General features: G+C 49.7%; 1 protein-coding gene across 4 annotated transcripts in view; it reads right to left on the bottom strand.

The window, feature by feature from the left end:
* Window positions 1-18,053, bottom strand: part of CSMD2 (CUB and Sushi multiple domains 2) — a 694,802-nt gene that overhangs the window by 427,431 nt on the left and 249,318 nt on the right. For all 4 annotated transcript variants that reach the window (XM_061412621.1, XM_061412618.1, XM_061412619.1 and 1 more), the window contains one exon: window positions 981-1,188. In XM_061412621.1, coding sequence (XP_061268605.1) covers window positions 981-1,188 — 208 coding nt within the window. The remainder of the gene's footprint in view (window positions 1-980; window positions 1,189-18,053) is intronic.

Raw genomic sequence — 18,053 nt, 5'->3', positions numbered from 1 at the left:
CCCTTCCCCGCCCATGCCTCTAGCCTGCTGACCACTGTGTCTGTCTTCCCAAGGGACTATCCATCCCTGACGCTTGCAGCTGCCACCTTCTGCTTCACTCAGGCCCCTCAGTGACACCTCCTCCTTCTCAGTCCCAGGCAGCGAGCCCCACCTTCCCCGGCACCACGCAGCAATCAAGACTGCAAAGAAGCACACCTGAGCGCATCCTTCTGTTGGCTCCCCATGTGCTGACCCAGGTCCCCCTGCTGCCCTCGTCCTGATAACAGAACCACCAGAATACAAGAGCACATTATGAATGTCGCGCCACCATTCTTGAGGCTTGTCACCCAAACAGAAAGCACGTCACTCTCTAAGCCAGCCCCAGCTAGGGCCCACCCCATGGGTCCAAGCCTGGGAGACCACAAACAACCAAGGCCGGTAAGCCTTCATCATCCATCTCCTCCCAAACCTGCCGACACCAGAGTCTCCATGGCAGCAGAGCACAGCTCATAAAAGCCCTGCTTTGTGGTGAAGGCAAACAATAGGAAGTAGGTTAGCCCTTCCCGCAGGAACCAAGGCGTGACAATGCCTCTCCCGGCTCGGAACCCTGGGCATGGGAAAAGCAACTGCCACTCAACGTTCTAGTCCCTTTGCTGGATGCTTCCAGCAATGGGACAATATTTCAAGTCATTTCACTGAGACCCTATCCATGTCCTGAGACCACTGTTAGTCTTAATGCAAGTTCCTTGACCAAATCCCATCCTGATATTCTTCAGCGAGGACATGCTTCAAATCAGGTACCAAAATCACTGTGAAAATTGACCCCAGCTCTGAAAATACGCAGTGACTTCTCATTATGAGGAAAGGAAACTTTCCAGTAGGGGGTAGAACAGGTGGCAAAGGGACCTCTGGCTGCAGGTCTAGGCGCCAAGGGGACCACATCCCTGGAAGCCACAGTTGCAGGGGACAGGGGAGGGGGAGGGGAGGGAAGGCGTGCTTACCAAAGGGAGGAGCCTTCAGTCCCCGTGACTTCCAGGAAGTCGTAACCGTCCTCCAGCTGGAAGTCAATAAAGACCAGGGCGATGGTGTCCCCCAGCTCGGCCAGGATGGTCCAGGTGCAGTCGGCGTTGTTGTGGTACTCCGAGGGGAAGTGTGGGCTGGAGATGATGCCGCTCTGGCCCCGCAGGGTCCCACCGCATGCATCGTCCGCTGTGGGCAGACACAAGAGGCTCATGTGAGTCCAGGTCCTGGTACTTAATCGTGTACTGCATGCATGAGAGGCAGAGAGGACCCTGGGACATGACCTGCAGAGAGCATGTGCCACAAACTTCCAGAGCCCTGATTGTTCACCAGACCCTGTTCTGAGAATTTTAGTTCTTCTTCTTCTCATTGAACAGATGAGGAAACCAAGGCACAGGGAGGTAAAGCAACCTGCCTGAGGTCACACAGCCAATGAGCTAGGTCAGTGAGTTGGGTGAACTCTGCCTATTGGAGCACGTTTCTAGCTACTACACCACACTGTTGCGCAATGACCAAGAAAAAAGGAGAAAGCAGTTATCACACTTATTTCCACAGTCATGACTATGGTGACCAGGATGTTTTCCCCTACCAGATCCTAGGAAACTTCGGATGTGGAAGTGAAAGTGTTAGTCGCTCAGTCACGTCCGACTCTTTGGGACCCCATGGATGGTAGACTGCCAGGCTGCTCAGTCCATGGAATTAACCAGGCAGGAATACTGGAGTGGGTTGCTATTTCCTTCTCCAGGGGAATCTTGCCAACCCAGGGATCGAACCTGGGTCTCCTGCATCTCAGGCAGACTCTTTACTGCCTGAGCTACCAGGGAAGCTCTTGGATGTAATGGAACTAACTAAATGAAAGCTCATCACAGTACCCTGAGGGCAAAACTCAAAGGGCATTCACAGCCTGGCCAGACCTCTGCAATGTTCCCTCCTGCTCCTCGGGCCCAGGTCAGCTCGGTTCGAGTGCTGGGCGTGGTCACACCTCCTGGGCTTTGCTCACACCGCACCATCTGTCTAGGGTACCCCTGGTCCAGAGGAAGTCTTCCGATGCTTTGAGATCCAGCTGCAGTGCCACTTCTCAGGAAAGCCTCATCCCCCATGCTTTTAATAGCTGCTCCCTTCTCTGTGCTCCTGCAGCAGAGTGTGTGACTTCAGACATCGTACTTGGCACTGTGTGAGTGACCTGTCACATGTCTGTCTGCCACTCTAGGTTCTGAACTTGCTGGAAATCCCAAGGGCAGGGACCATGTCTTCCTCATCCGCACAGCACATCCTGATGGAATCACTGCTCCAGCCCACATCGCAGCTGAGACTTGATATGCAGAAACAATGATCCCAAGACCATGCTCTGATATATAATAGTTAAGAACACCGGCTTTCCAGTTTTTGCACAGCTCAGTGTGCACCCCTCCCCTGCAGCTTATAGCTGGGTGGCTTAGTGGAAGTTAACCAGATTTCCTAAGCCTGCCCTCCTGGAGCTTGTATGCAAGTGGTGGGGGTGGTTTAGTCGCTATGTCCAACTCTCGTGACCCCATGAACTGTAGCCCACCAGGTCCCTCATCCATGGGATTTCCCAGGCAATAATACTGGAGTGGGTTGCCATTTCATTCTCCAAGGGATCTTCCCCACCCAGGGATCAAAACTGCATGTCCTGTATTGCAGGCAGATTCTTCACCGCTGAGTCACCAGGGAAGCCCCTTGTGTGCAAGTAAGGGATAGTAATCCACTTAGCAAAAGCTGTATTAGAGATGTGGACTAAATTATAAAGAAAGGAAAAATGTAATATCAGGATTCAAATGTGTATCAGAGGCAGCAGAGTAACAGTAACCAAAATTACTATTTATTAAGCACTTACACGGTGCCATGTGCTACGCTAACTACATATTTCATGACTCTATGAAATATCATTCCCATTTTACAGGTAAAGAAACCAAGGCACAGAGAGTTTCAGTTATTTGCCAAAGGTACAGCTTATAGTAATTAAAGGAGCTGGGATTTTTAAGCCCAACAATCTAATTTCAGGGCCAATGCTCTTAACCAACACTCCCTTATCTTGCAGGAGTACAACTCACACTTTGAGGACAGAGATAAAGTAGCACATTACTTTGCTTGGGTGAGTCAGTTTGGGAAAGCTTAACAGAGGCAGTACTGTTAGGGCAGGGTTTTGAAGAATGAACCGGAGTTCACTACATAGAGAAGAAATGGAAGGGCATCGAACAGAAAAGAGAACCAGAGGTCATAACCATGGAAGCACCCAGCCACAAGGCAGATCTAAGATGAGTCGATCGAGATGGTCTATCTAGAACAGAGTGAACAGAGAGGAATGATGGCATATGGCGGAGGAGCCATATGACAGAGAACACTGGGCTCCAAAAGATTGGAAGCAGTGGGCTGTATTGGAAAGAAACTGGATTTTAGGGTCAGGAAGGTCTAGACTTGAATTTGGGTTTCACAGTTCGCCAGCCCATGGGACCTTGGGTGATTTATTTCTCTAAGCTTCATTCTGCTTCTCTGCAGAACGGTTTCCTGTGACAGCTGAATGGGATAATGAATATGACAGTACCGAGCATCAGCCAGTGACAGGCATGTGCTAGATGCCCAACTAAAGGCAAATCCTCCCTTTCCTTCCACTTCATCTTGTGGATCAAAGACAGTGAGGAAACAGGATTAAATCTGCATCTTAGAAAGACTACTGTGGCATAGACGAGGTCTGAGCTGGGGCAGTGGGCAGGATGCTCTCAGTAGCACAGTCACCAGTCAAGGTAAGGCCAGATGAGATCTGAGCTAAAGGACCTGAGGAGGGTGGGAGTTGGACCTGCTTGACAGCTAGTGAAGAAGCAGAATCTACAGGACTAGCAGTCGGGGGGCATGAATGAACCCCAAGCTTCAGGCATGAGCATCTGGAGGGACAAAAGATGCCACTTCCTGCGTCAGGGGACCCAGGAGGAGGGGGGCGCCTTGTGGTGTGGGAGGCAGGCAGTTTTGGACACCATGGGGTAGAGTGTGTGCAGGGGGCATCCCAGTGGAGAGAGGGAGCTGACAGCTGGATACACAGAAGCTGTGTGGGATGGAGATAAAAGTGGGTTTATTCAGAAGTCCTGAACTATCCTTACTAATGTCATTCTACAGGGTTAAGGTCTATTCAAGACAATGAGCCCATTTCTTCTTTCTTTTTTATATTTTTGGCCATGCCATGCAGCATGTGGGATTCTAGTCCACTGACCAGGGATCAGACCTGTTCCTCCTGCAGTGGAAGTGTAGAGTCTCAACCTCTGGGCCACCAGGGAAGTCCTAAGAACGAGCCCATTCTTAAATGTTCAGCTCCTTGGTATGTATGAGCACAGAAATGAAGGCGTCTCACTCAGTAGGTACTCAGCAAAGTTTCCCTCCCACACTCACTAGGTGGGCAGCTACTGTGTGCTAGACACTGGGCCAGGACCAGCGCTACATCATGAAAAGCATGATCTCATCCCTGCCCGGAGAGCTTCTCTGAGTGGGGGTAGCCAGGCAAACCCGCAGTGGCTCCTAGGACTGTTATAACCAAGGCGTCAGAGCACAGTGACAGCTGAGGGGACTTAAGAAGGCTTCATGCAAGAGGCAACATTTGTGTTGAGATATCCATTCATTCATTCAATAAACATTTACTGAGTATCTATATGTGTCAGGCACTGTTCTAGGTACAAAGGATTCATCTGCAAATAAAATTCCTACCCTCGTGAAGCTGACATTCCAGTCGGAAGAAAACAGACAATACTCAAGATAAATAAGTAAACTTCTTCCCTAAGTAAACTTCTTTCCCAGAAGTAAAGAATCCACCTGCCAATGCAGGAGATGAGGCTTCAATCACGGGTTTGATCCCTGGGTCAGAAGATTTCCCTGGAGAAGGAAATTGCAACCCACTCCAGTATTTTTGCCTGGGAAAGCCCATGGACAGAGGAGCCTGGTGGGATGGCAAAAGGGTCGGACACGACTGAGCGACTAAGCAACAGACAATGGTAAGTGAAGTGGTGATCAATGCAGAAGGAGGATGGGAGGACCTTGCACTAGAAGTGGGGGTGTGGACATTGCATAAAAGGGGTCAGAGAAGGCCTCACTGAGAAAATGACATTTAAACCAAGACCTGGGGGAGGCAGATGGGAAGCCCGGTGATTATCTAGAGGAACAGCATTCGAGATAGAACAGCAAATGCAAAGGCTCTGGTGTGCAGAGGCCTGGCACTGTTGAAGAGCATCAAGAAACCCAAGGGATGGCACTCTGGGAGTAAGGAGGGGAGGGGCAGGGATGGGGCCCCATGGGGGACCTTTGAGGCCACTGCTAGGTCTTGGTGTTTTATTGGAATGAGATGAGAAGTCAGTGGCAGGTTCTGAGCAGAAGACCTCATCTGACTGGTGTATTAACAGGATCCCTTGAGCTGCTGTGTAGACAACAGACCAAAGAGGAAGAGGGCAGAAGCAAGGGGCTTGTAGAGGCTACTTCAGTGATTTAGGAAAGAGATGTTGTTGGCTTGGGCCAGGTGGTACTGGGGAGATGGAGTCAATGTCTGGCTGCGTTTTGAATGCTGAGCTGGTGGGATTGAGGGCTGACTGCCTGGTAGGATCAGGCCAAAGGGTGTCCTAGGCAGAGGAAAGGCAGAAGCAAGGCAGCTGCAGAGGCACATGTGGCATTTAGAGGCATAGTTAGGATTGTCGGAACTCAAAGGGCAACACAGAGATGGCAGAGCTGGGTGGGTGGGAAGGAAGGGCTGCCTGGTGAAGGGCCTCGGATGCCACGTGAAGGCCTGCGGTTCTGTTCTCCTCATTTCCTCCCTTTTTTTCCTGCTGCCTCCAATCCAGGTGACCCGCCCCCATAAAGGAGGGTGGGAGGAAATGTAGACACATTTGCTTTGCTCGGTTTTAAATCGAGTTTTCCTGGTGCTGTTTGTCGTATCCAGTTGCACAGTATTTCCTGGGTATCACTCTGGCAGAAGCCTGTGAAGTCTGACATCCAAGGCAGAGTTTGTCTCCTTAACTTCACCATGACCAGCACCAGGGAGATAAGCCCCAGGAGCCAGCCAGCAAGCGGGAGATTTGTCAGCGTTGCTCCCAGCAAGCGCGGGGCCTGTGGGCTGCAAGAGTCCCACACTGGCCCTGTCTACCCCAGGTGTGAGTGTCTACACCCTTAGCCACAGTGGCTTCATCTTGACTCCACTGAAGGTTAGGAAAATCATGGTCAAAGAAGAAACACTTAGCCTGGACCTTGAAAAGGGAATAGGCAAGTGTGGAGGGAGAGAAAAGAAAGGGCTTCCCCGCAGAGGAAACAGGGCATTTGAGGGCAAGGCGGGCCCTAATGGGCTTGGTGCACTTGGGAAGTGGGCCACTTTGCTTCCAGGTGAAGGTGTAGGATGCATGAGGTGAACGGTGGGGTGGACGTGGAAAGGGAGGTGGAGGTCCACTCGGAAAGGCCTCAGAGGGCTTGCTAAAGGGAGGGATTCTCCCCTGCTGGTGCTGGGGAGACTTGCAGGAGTGTCAGCAGGGAGTGAAAGCCAGGTCTGCTTTAGAAAGTGACTCTGGTCCCTGCATGATGGAAGGATGCTGTGGTTTGGGGGGTGGCAAGGATGGTAGGCGGGGAGAAGTAGTGAAGAGAACGCTCAAGAGGCCACTCCCATCGTCAGAGCCTGAACTCTGGGCCACGGGAAAGAGAAAGAGCAGAAGAGATTCAAGAGCGAGTCTGGGGGAAAAACAAGAGGATGCGGCCTCCACCCTGGAGTGGACCGCAAAGGGGAGGAGGAGGGAAAGCGGACCCGGGGGTCTGTAGTGGGCCAACAGCGCTGATGATAGCAGTGATGGGGACGGTGGGGGGAGGGCGCTTCCCCACTCCCACGCCGAGGGTGAGCGCAGAAGAGGCTGAAAAGTGGCCATGCACGTGGGCTGGGGGCACCCTGGAGAGGACCCGGAGCCTGGAGCCCAAGAGGCTTGGAGTGGCCAGTCTCCACGGGAGCGGAGAAGGCCGGGAAGAGAAGCAATACTTCATAGGCAGCAGACAGAAGCAGAGACTCATGAAAGGAGGCAGAAAAGGAGCAATTGGGTGGATGTTAGAGGGGAAACCCGCAGGTGGAAAGGTGAGGGAGCGGGGCAGGAGCACAGGGACCTTGAGCTGGCCCAGGGGTGTGTGGTCTCCGGCCTCCCTCCTGTCTCCAAGCATCCCTCCTGCTCTTGCCCACCCATTCCTCACACAGAGGCCAGTTCAGTTCAGTTCAGTCCAGTCGCTCAGTCGTGTCCAACTCTTTACGACCCCATGGGCTGCAGCACACCAGGCCTCCCTGTCCATCACCAATTCCCGGAGTCTACTTAAACTCATGTCCATTGAGTTGGTGATGCCATCCAATCATCTCATCCTCTGTCGTCCCCTTCTCCTCCTGCCTTTAATCTTTCCCAGCATCAGGGTCTTTTCAAATGAGTCAGCTCCTCACATCAGGTGGCCAAAGTATTGGAGTTTCAGCTTCAGCATCAGTCCTTCCAATGAATATTCAGGACTGATTTCCTTTATGATCACTGATTGGATCTCCTTGCAGTCCAAGGGACTCTCAAGAGTCTTCTCCAACACCACAGTTCAAAAGCATCAATTCTTCGGTGCTCAGCTTTCTTCACAGTCCAACTCTCTAGTGATCCCAGTAAGAACAGACCTGATGACACCGCGCCCCTCAACAGGAACCTTCGGCAATGCCACTGGCATTCAGGAGAAAGCAGAATCTCCGGGGGCTGACAAGGACCTCACAGGGCCTCCCCTCATACCAGCCGCTCCCCCACCTACTTCCCATAACCAGACTGGCCTCCTCCCAGCTCTTCTGCTGCACCAAGCATCTCCCTGCCCAAGAACCTGTGAAAAGGCTGTTCTCTTTTTCTGGAACCTTCTTCCCTACCTCCTTGGGCCTGGTTGTCCCCTCCTTAGCCTTTAGGTCCCAATCTAAGAGTCATTTCCTCAAGGATGTTTCCAGAAACAGCATACCCCCTCTCCCCATCATATATTTTCAGAGTACCACATACTTTATCATAATTAATTGATCAACTGAGTAATGTATTTAATGTCTAGACAGTAAAATCTGTGAGTGCAGGGTCCATGTCTGTTCTGTCCCCAGCATCTACCACACTTCCTAGTATATAGGAGGCACCCAGTAAATATGTGTTGAACAAATAAATGAAACAGTAAACTGAAGCTCAGAAAGATTCAGCAACTTTCAGAAGGTTATACAGCAGGTAACCAAGTTGGGATTCCAGCCGAGTCTCTCTGGCACCCAGACTATGGTCTCCTCTACTGGGGAAGCTGGTAAAGAATCCGCCTGCTGTGTGGGAGACCTGGGTTCAATCCCTGGGTTGGGAAGATCCCCTGGAGAAGGGAAAGGCTACCCACTCCAGTATTCTGGCCTGGAGAATTCCATGGACTATATAGTCCATGGGGTTGCAAAGAGTCAGACACAACTGAGCGACTTTCACTTCAATTCACTTCACTACATCACACCTCCTGAAACTGAGCAGGACCCTGCAGGATCTTTTCAGGGACAGAGCCTCCCCTCTACCCTCCCCCCGACCCTTGGTATCCCCTTCCTTTTGTTTCCTTAGCCTCCTAGGTCTTCTTCCAATTCCAAAGAGTAAATTTAATTAGAAAAGTGAGAAAATGCAGAAACAAAGGAAAAGAGTCAAGGCAGACAAATAATACATCTACATCTGTGTCTCCATTTCTTCTCTGTGAATAGGTTCAGTTCAGTTCAGTCGCTCAGTCGTGTCTGGCTCTTTGCGACCCCAAGAATTGCAGCATGCCAGGCCTTCCTGCCCATCACCATCTCCCGGAGCTCACTCAAACTCACGTCCATCAAGTTGGTGATTCCATCCAGCCATCTCATTCTCTGTTGTCCCCTTCTCCTCCCACCCCCAATCCCTCCCAGCATCAGAGTCTTTTCCAATGAGTCAACTCTTTGCATGAGGTGGCCAAAGTACTGGAGTTTCAGCTTTAGCATCATTCCTTCCAAACTAATTTTCTAGATTCCATATATATGCATTAATATACGATATTTTCCTCTTTCTGATTTACTTCACTCTGTGTAACAGGCTCTAGGTTCATCCACCTTACTTCTACTGACTCAAATTCATCCCCAAATTTCCCAGTTTTAGTCAATGACTTCTAGACTGTGCTGAACTGAAGACTCGGGAATTTGAGACCCTCTGGCTAGAGGCACAAGTCTTCTCTGACGATGGCATCTTTGCTGCTGGAATCTTCCCTGCCTCTTAGGCTCCTCTGACACTCTTGATCCTGCAACATCCAGTTTTGATTGAAGATGCTGTAAAAGTTGTTTGGAGATTTTCTCACACTTTAAACAAGGCATCATATTTCATGGTTACAACCTCAGGTTGTAAAATATAACCTTCCGCTGACACCACACTCCTAAAATATTAATTTACACCTCCTCCTGCTCTGGTGATGGGCATTCTCCATCGCCATTAAGTCATGTCTATTCTAGGGCGCAGGTGTGTTATGATGATAGTTGCCTTTCCAAGTTTATGAGTTTATTTATGATCGTCTTTAAGTTCCACTGAAATTTCCTCAATTAACTATAATTTTACGGAACTCTCTCTCAGCCCCCTTTGACGTCTGCTAACTCTCTGGTGACTCACAAATTTCAGGCAGGGATGGAGAAGCTTGTGTCACGCCCCGCCCCACCCTCCACCATCTGAAGCCAACTCCAGAGCACTATCTTGCATGCCTAGAAGCTGTGAGGTCTTCAGCACTGGAGTTCTGTCCATGTCTTCCCTGCTCAGGGCTACTCAGCTTCTGAGAAAAGGAAAATTTCAACTGGTCCCTCTTGGAGAGAAGCTGCCATCTGACAACCCAAGTGCAAGGCTGAGAGAGCCAGGGCATGAGAGCCCCAAAGTCACCAGCAGCGCCCCCCACCCCTTTCCTTCTACTGCGGAGCTCAGTGTCCCTCATCAGCTCCCTCTTCTGGAGGCTCAGAATTCTGCCCTTTTTGTTGTTGTTGTCCAGTGGCTCAGTTATGTCCAACTCTTTGTGACCCCATGGACTGCAGCACGCCAGGCTCCTGTGTCCTCCATCTCCTAGAGTTTGCTCAAATTCATGTCTGTTGAGTCAGTGATGCCATCCAACCATCTCATCCTCTGTCACCCCCTTCTCCTTTTTGCCTTCAATCTTTGCCAGCATCAGGGCCTCTTCCAATGGGTCAGCTCTTCACATCAGGTGCCCCTTTATCCTTGGCTTTATGAAGGACACCCCTTCTTTTTATTTAGTGGGAGTATAACTGCTTTACAATGTTGAGTCAGTCTCTGCTGTACAAGTGTGAACCAGCTGCCCTCTTGCCTGCCCCCCCCCGCCCCCCCCACCCCCGGCCTCTAGATCAGCAGGGAGCACCGAGTTGAACTCCCTATGCTGGGCAGCAGCTTCCCTCTAGCTAGCCATTGTATACGGTAGTGGACCTATGTCGATGCTTCCCTCTCAATTCATCCCACAAGGACACCTCTTTCTAAATGAAGAAACTGCCAACTGCCCAAGAGCATCGCTGTTTCTGCCACCCCCAGACTCCTTCCATAGACACTACCCCCGAGGTGCCGTTCCGAGAGGATGATGTAGAGGGGACACGGTACTCAGTGATGTGCCGCTTCTTTGCTGCACTTTCATCACAGGCCAGATGTCATGGCAGATGCTCCCCTGCATCTGCATTTTCTCATTTGCTTCTCTAACCGCTCAAAGAGACAGGTGTTATGTTATCCACACTTTACAGAAGAGAAAACTGTGGCTCAGAGAGTTTTAAAAACTGGCCCATGGTCACATGGCTACTAAATGTTGGGTCCAGGATTCGAATCCAGGATGCTCAGACTTCATGCTGTTATCCACCTCTTTCTCTGCCACTTGGGTCTCGGCCCCTGTGATGCCAGTCCTGACACAGGCTCCTGGAAGCCCCAGACCCCCGAGGGGGTTTTGCAGGTGGGAGAAGCCTCCTCCTGCTCTCCTTCTCTTCTCCTGAGGGGCCTGAGGCAGGGGCTGTGTGCTATCTCCACAGGGAGGGCCCCACCACCCATGCTCAGGTGGAGCTGGGTGAGTTCTTGGGTCAGGTTTCTTCATAGGAAACCCTGGTCCCTCAGACCCTGGCCCCCACCCTTAAGCATCAATGCCCAGCAGAACCACCTCAGGCCCTTCCCTGAGGTTTCTCCTAAGGAGCTTCTGGGACAAGTTCAAGAGGAAGGTCAAAGGGAAACCACAGGAGACGGGGCAGCCCCTGGCCTGGCAGACCCGGGTAGGGGATGTACCTCAGCAGGGACCAGGGTCTTGGGCTCTGACCAAGCTGCAGTGGCTCTGGAAGGAGCAATGCCGCCATGAGTCTCCTGACATGGGTCATAAGCCCCTGTCCTCATCTGCAGTAGACAGGGGTGGCCAAGATCATGGCTAGTCGGCACACAGACTTGGGTGGAATCACCTTCCAGCTGTGTGACCACCAGCAACCTCTCCAACCTCAATTGCCTCACTGTAATATCTTAATCTCCTGGGGGTTTTTTTGTGTGTGTGAGGATTAGATAACGTGGGGTCTGGCACCCAGTTTGTGCTTGATACGTGCCGGCCAGTGGTGGCCATGGCTATTAGAATCATGACAGCTAGCTGTCACTGAGTCATTACTGTGAACAGGGCCCTCTGCTGCATGCGGAGTGTTTATCAGCTTGAGCCTCCCTTCGCCTTACCAGTTAAGTACGGCTCTTCTTATCATCCACAGGTGAGAAGGCTGGGGCACAGGAAGTTGAGGAGCTAGCCCAGAGTCACTCAGACAGGATTGGAATCCAGGTGATTGGACTCCAGGGCCCACGTTCTGAGTGGTTTTGCTACAGTAACAGTAGTGCTGGCAATAAGTGAAGTGAGAGTGTTAGTCGCTCAGTCATGTCTGACTCTTAGCAACCCCATGGACTGTAGCCCTCCAGGCTCCTCTGTCCATGGACTTCTCCAGGCAAGAATACTGGAGTGGGTAGCCATTCCCTTCTCCATGGGATCTTCCCTACCCAGGATAGAACCCAAGTCTCCTGCACTGCAGGCAGATTCTTTATGGTCTGAGCCACCAGTGATGGCAAAGATGACAGAAGTAGGACCAGCGATCCCAGGGGCAGTGGAGGGACACTGTAGTTAGGAATGTTCTCAGGGAGCCACGGTCCCTGCCAAGGCTGCATGGTCAGAAAAACTCAATGTTCATACTACCTGCCGTGGCATTTGGTGCCTGCTGTATGTCGTATAATTGGCTCAGCACAAGGGGGCCCAGCATGCAGTGTCCAGGCCCTCTACGCTATCTCCATCACCACGTTGGCTCTTATCCGTCTCCTGATCTTTCTAGCTCTGAACTGCCTCTAGCCATAGAACTAATACCCTCTACTTGGAGATATCATAGGCATTTCAAACTTGACCTAGACAAAATGAGCTCTCTTGACTGTCTTTAGGGTACACACTTCCTGCTCCCTGCCCCAGTCACCCCCATTTTGGTTACTGGCATCCCCACCCTGCCAGCACTCCAGAAAGAGCCTAGGAGTCAACCTTGACCCCACTAGCACCTGCATTCATTTCATCACAAGGCTGCTGGCTGTGCTCTACACCACAGACCCAGCCTGCCCCCTTCCCTCCATCTCTACCACAGCCACCCTTGACTGAGCTGCATCAGCTCCAGCCCGCACACCGCAGCAGCTGCCTCCTAACTGGCACCCCAGTTTGGCCTCTTGCCAACTAAAAGCTCTCTCCCTTGTATCATCCAATTTTTTTTTTAAAATCAGTTCAATTGTGCCACTCCTCTGCAGAAAGCTCTTCCCTGGCGACCTCCTGAACTTTGAATCAAACCCAAACTTCTTGTCCCAAACTTGTCCACAGCCCCATCCACTCCCCTCGTCTCCTCCCCTGACTCTACATTGCCCCATGGACTGGTTTTCTCTTCTTCTAACATGTCAAGCTCTCTCCCACCTGAGGGTCTTGCATCTGCGATTCTTTTCCCCAGGTCTTCACACAATAGGCTCCTTCTTGTCATTCAGGCATGCTAAGTCACTTCAGCCAAGTCCGACGCTATGCAACCATATAGACTACAGACTGCCAGGCTCCTCTGTCCATGGGATTCTCCAGGCAAGAATACTGGAGTGGATTGGTACACCCTCCTCCAGCGGATCTTTCCAACCGAGGGATTGAACCCACTTCTCTTGATATCTCCTGCACTGGCAGGCGGGTTCTTTACCACTAGCACCATCTGGGAAGCTCTGTCTTACAGGACACAGTTCAAATGTCACCTCCCAAGAGTCCTCTCCTGACAGCTCCCTTCCTTGTCACTGGCTATTTCATCTCCCTCATAGTTCCAATGGTAATCTGAAAACTGTTTCTTTGACTTTTGTCTGTTTCTGCCCCCCAGATGCTAAAGGGTATCCAAGTCTATGCCCCAACCAGTAACGCTGAAGAAGCTGAAGTTGAATGGTTCTATGAAGACCTACAAGAACTTTTAGAACTAACACCCCAAAAAAGATGTCCTTTTCATTATAAGGGACTGGAATGCAAAAGTAGGAAGTCAAGAAACGCCTGGAGTAACAGGCAAATTTGGCCTTGGAATACGGAATGAAGCAGGGCAAAGACTAATAGAGTTTTGCCAAGAAAATGCACTGGTCATAACAAACACCCTCTTCCAACAACACAAGAGAAGATTCTACACATGGACATCACCAGATGGTCAATACCGAAATCAGATTGATTATATTCTTTGCAGCCAAAGATGGAGAAGCTCTATACAGTCAGCAAAAATAAGACCAGGAGCTGACTGTGGCTCAGATCATGAACTCCTTATTGCCAAATTCAGACTTAAATTGAAGAAAGTAGGGAAAACCACTAGACCATTCAGGTATGACCTAAATCAAATCCCTTATGATTATACAGTGGAAGTGAGAAATAGATTTAAGGGCCTAGATCTGATAAATAGAGTGCCTGATGAACTATGGAATGAGGTTCATGACATTGTACAGGAGACAGGGATCAAGACCATCCCCATGGAAAAGAAAGGCAAAAAGCAAAATGGCTGTCTGGGGAGGCCTTACAAATAACTGTGAAAAGCAGAGAAGTGAAAAGCAAAGGAGAAAAGGAAAGATATAAGCATCTGAATGCAGAGTTCCAAAGAATAGCAAGGAGAGATAAGAAAGCCTTCCTCAGCGATCAATGCAAAGAAATAGAGGAAAACAACAGAATGGGAAAGACTAGAGATCTCTTCAAGAAAATCAGAGATACCAAAGGAACATTTCATGTAAAGATGCGCTCGATAAAGGACAGAAATGGCATGGACCTAACAGAAGCAGAAGATATTAAGAAGAGATGGCAAGAATACACAGAAGAACTGTACAAAAAAGAGCTTCATGACCCAGATAATCACAATGGTGTGATCACTCACCTAGAGCCAGACATCCTGGAATGTGAAGTCAAGTGGGCCTTAGAAAGCATCACTACGAACAAAGCTAGTGGAGGTGATGGAAATCCAGTTGAGCTATTTCAAATCCTGAAGGATGATGCTGTGAAAGTGCTGCACTCAATATGCCAGCAAATTTGGAAATCTCAGCAGTGGCCACAGGACTGGAAAAGGTCAGTTTTCATTCCAATCCCAAGAAAGGCAATGCCAAAGAATGCTCAAACTACTGCACAATTGCACTCATCTCACTTGCTAGTAAAGTAATGCTCAAAATTCTCCAAGCCAGGCTTCAGCAATATGTGAACCGTGAACTTCCTGATGTTCAAGCTGGTTTTAGAAAAGGCAGAGGAACCAGAGATCAAATTGCCAACATCTGCTGGATCATGGAAAAAGCAAGAGAGTTCCAGAAAAACATGTATTTCTGCTTTACTGACTATGCCAAAGCCTTTGACTGTGTGGATCACAATAAACTGTGGAAAATTCTGAAAGAGATGGGACTACCAGACCACCTGACCTGCCTCTTGAGAAATTTGTATGTAGGTCAGGAAGCAACAGTTAGAACTGGACATGGAACAACAGACTGGTTCCAAATAGGAAAAGGAGTACGTCAAGGCTGTATATTGTCACCCTGCTTATTTAATTTCTATGCAGAGTACATCATGATAAACGCTGGACTGGAAGAAACATAAGCTGGAATCAAGATTGCCGGGAGAAATATCAATAACCTCAGATATGCAGATGATACCACCCTTATGGCAGAAAGTGAAGAGGAACTAAAAAGCCCCTTGATGAAAGTAAAAGAGGAGACTGAAAAAGTTGGCTTAAAGCTCAACAGTCAGAAAACGAAGATCATGGCATCCAGTCCCATCACTTCATGGAAAATAGATGGAGAAACAGTGGAAACAGTGTCAGACTTTATTTTTGGGGGCTCCAAAATCACTGCAGATGGTGACTGCAGCCATGAAATTAAAAGACGTTTACTCCTTGCAAGGAAAGTTATGACCAACCTAGATAGCATTTCAAAAGCAGAGACATTACTTTGCCAACAAAGGTCTATGTAGTCAAGGTTATGGTTTTTCCAGTGGTTATGTATGGATGTGAGAGTTGGACTGTGAAGAAGGCTGAGCACCAAAGACTTGATGCTTTTGAACTGTGGTGTTGGAGAAGACTCTTGAGAGTCCCTTGGACTGCAAGGAGATCCAACCAGTCCATTCTGAAGGAGATCAGCTCTGGGTGTTCTTTGGAAGCAATGATGCTAAAGCTGAAACTCCAGTACTGTGGCCACCTCATGCGAAGAGTTGACTCATTGGAAAAGACTGATGCTGGGAGAGATTGGGGGCCAGAGGAGAAGGGGATGACAGAGGATGAGATGGCTGGATGGCATCACTGACTTGATGGACGTGAGTCTGGGTGAACTCTGGGAGTTGGTGTTGGACAGGGAGGCCTGGCGTGCTGTGATTCATGGGGTTGCAAAGAGTCGGACATGACTGAGTGACTGAACTGAACTAAACTGAACTGAAACTCTATGAGCTCATGGAACTTGGTCTGACTTCTTCATCACTGCAGTTCTCTGCATCTAGAACAGTATCTGGCACTTAACAAGAATTTAATAAATAAAGATTGAGTCAGTGACTGGCTAGCACAGAGTAGGTACTCAATCAAAAGTTAAATTAATCCTGGGACTTCCTTGGAGGTCCAGTGGTTAAGACTTTGTCTTCCAACACAGGGGCTGTGGGTTCGATGTCTGAATGAGAAGCTAAGGTTCCACATGCCTCATGGCTAAAAAATCAAAACATAAAACAGAAGCAATTTTATAACAAATTCAATAAAGACTTAAAAAAAAAGGTCCATGTCAAAAAAAAGTCTTTTAAAAAAGTTGTTAAATGCTGAGTGAATGAATGTGTACACAATCTCCCTTTAAGGCTACTATTCATGTCCTGGCTTTAAGATTTAGGCTTGGCGGCAGGCCAGTGACCCACAGCTCTGAGCTGGCATGGCTAGAGTTGAATGTAGGTTTGAATCCATGCTCTCTATTCCTAACATTCTGCTTCTGTCTCATATTTTGCAGGTTCCTCTCCCTGGATCCAGAACATTTGGAATACAGTGGGGCACTAGCCACCCAGGCTGCTGTAGACCAAATGCCCAACTCCCTGGGTTTGGGGGCAGCCTGGACTCGGACCTCAGAGACCAAGTCTTTCTTGTTCAGGCTGCTTTCTTTCCGCCATCTGCCTCTCAGCCCCCAGGGCATATGAACCCCTTTCTTTCCCCCATGCAGCCCTTTTTGATCCAGGGCCGATGCACCTCACAAGTCAGAGGCCCATTGCTGAGATCCACATGGTCTTCCTTGTGAATCAGAAAGGTTCAACAAGGTTTAGGGCTCCCAAGGACATCTGCCTTTGAAAAGATGCTCCCAAATAACACAAACTGAAGGGAAATCTTGCCTCCTTCCCTTTGCCAGCTGGGCCAAGCCTTGATGGCTAGTAGCCTTGGGATGGGCCTCCTGAGAGGTCAGACTCACATCTGCTCTGCCCCCAGGCCCCAGTTGGTCCCTGTTCCCTCTTGGTCTGGGCTGTGTCTCCAAGTCTTTCTTTCAGCTAGGTGGGTGGCATATACTGTTTGAGGCAGAGGTACACCACCCTTCAACATGCTCTGTGAAGCTTTGGACCCAAAGAGCTCATGTCACTCCAAGCTGCTGGGCAGGTGGGCTAACCCAGGCCAGTAATTTCTCCTTTGGGTTCGTACGCCTACATAATCCTGATGGTGAATTAGACCCATCCAGTCATCCATTCATGCAGCAAGTATTTACGGACCACTGCCCAGTGGATGAAGTTAATCCACTCACAGATGCCATCCCCAGAGAGTTCTATGAGAGAGGAAGAAAGGTCAAAAGGCTTTAATCCTCCCCAAGTCTGAATCCATGAACTCTGGCAAGACTGTGGCTTCCGGCGTCCAGCACACATGAGAAGCACCCTTCTCTGTTCCTTTTGGTTTGGCCTCCTAAGAAAATCACTTGGTTTGGAAAATCACTTACAGAAAATCATGGACATTATTGGGAATGCTTCTTAGCTCTTCATGTACCATGTAGTGAAATAGAATAATGGACCCCCAAAGCATAGGGAATGGGGGGCTCTGGGGGCTCTGAGAATGGGACAGTGTTTTGTTCCCCCCGCCCCAGTTTTGAATAGAGCCTCGTCTCAGCCCCCTTGGGCCCTCAGGAATCTCCGAGGCTCGAAGCCCTCCTGAAAGTAAGATTTCACATGCTTGGCTGACTTCCCTAGACTGTGTGTTCTGGAAGGGAGCATTTCTGATGTGGCTAATTGCAAGCTACTTAGAAATGACTTAGAAAGATCGGTCTGGGACTCCTTCCAGAAGGGTCTTGTGCTCCATGCTAAGGAATCTGAACTTGACCCTGTCAGTGATAAAGAGCCACTGGCAGAAATCTAAGCATGAAGTGATGCTGTCAGATCTGTGTCTTAGGAAGTTCACTCCTGCAGTGGAGAATGAATTGGGATGTGTGCGGTGAGAGGGCTGGAGGGCTGGAGATCCTCTGCAGTGAGACGGTGAGAGCTGAGAGAGCCTGGACCATCAGCAGCGGGTCCCCTGAAAAGCAGCAGAG

This window comes from Bos javanicus, chromosome 3 (genome assembly GCF_032452875.1).
Source record: "Bos javanicus breed banteng chromosome 3, ARS-OSU_banteng_1.0, whole genome shotgun sequence".
NCBI lineage: Eukaryota > Metazoa > Chordata > Mammalia > Artiodactyla > Bovidae > Bos > Bos javanicus.
The sequence above is the reverse complement of the archived record's forward strand: the minus strand, read 5'-3'. Positions and strand labels throughout refer to the sequence as shown.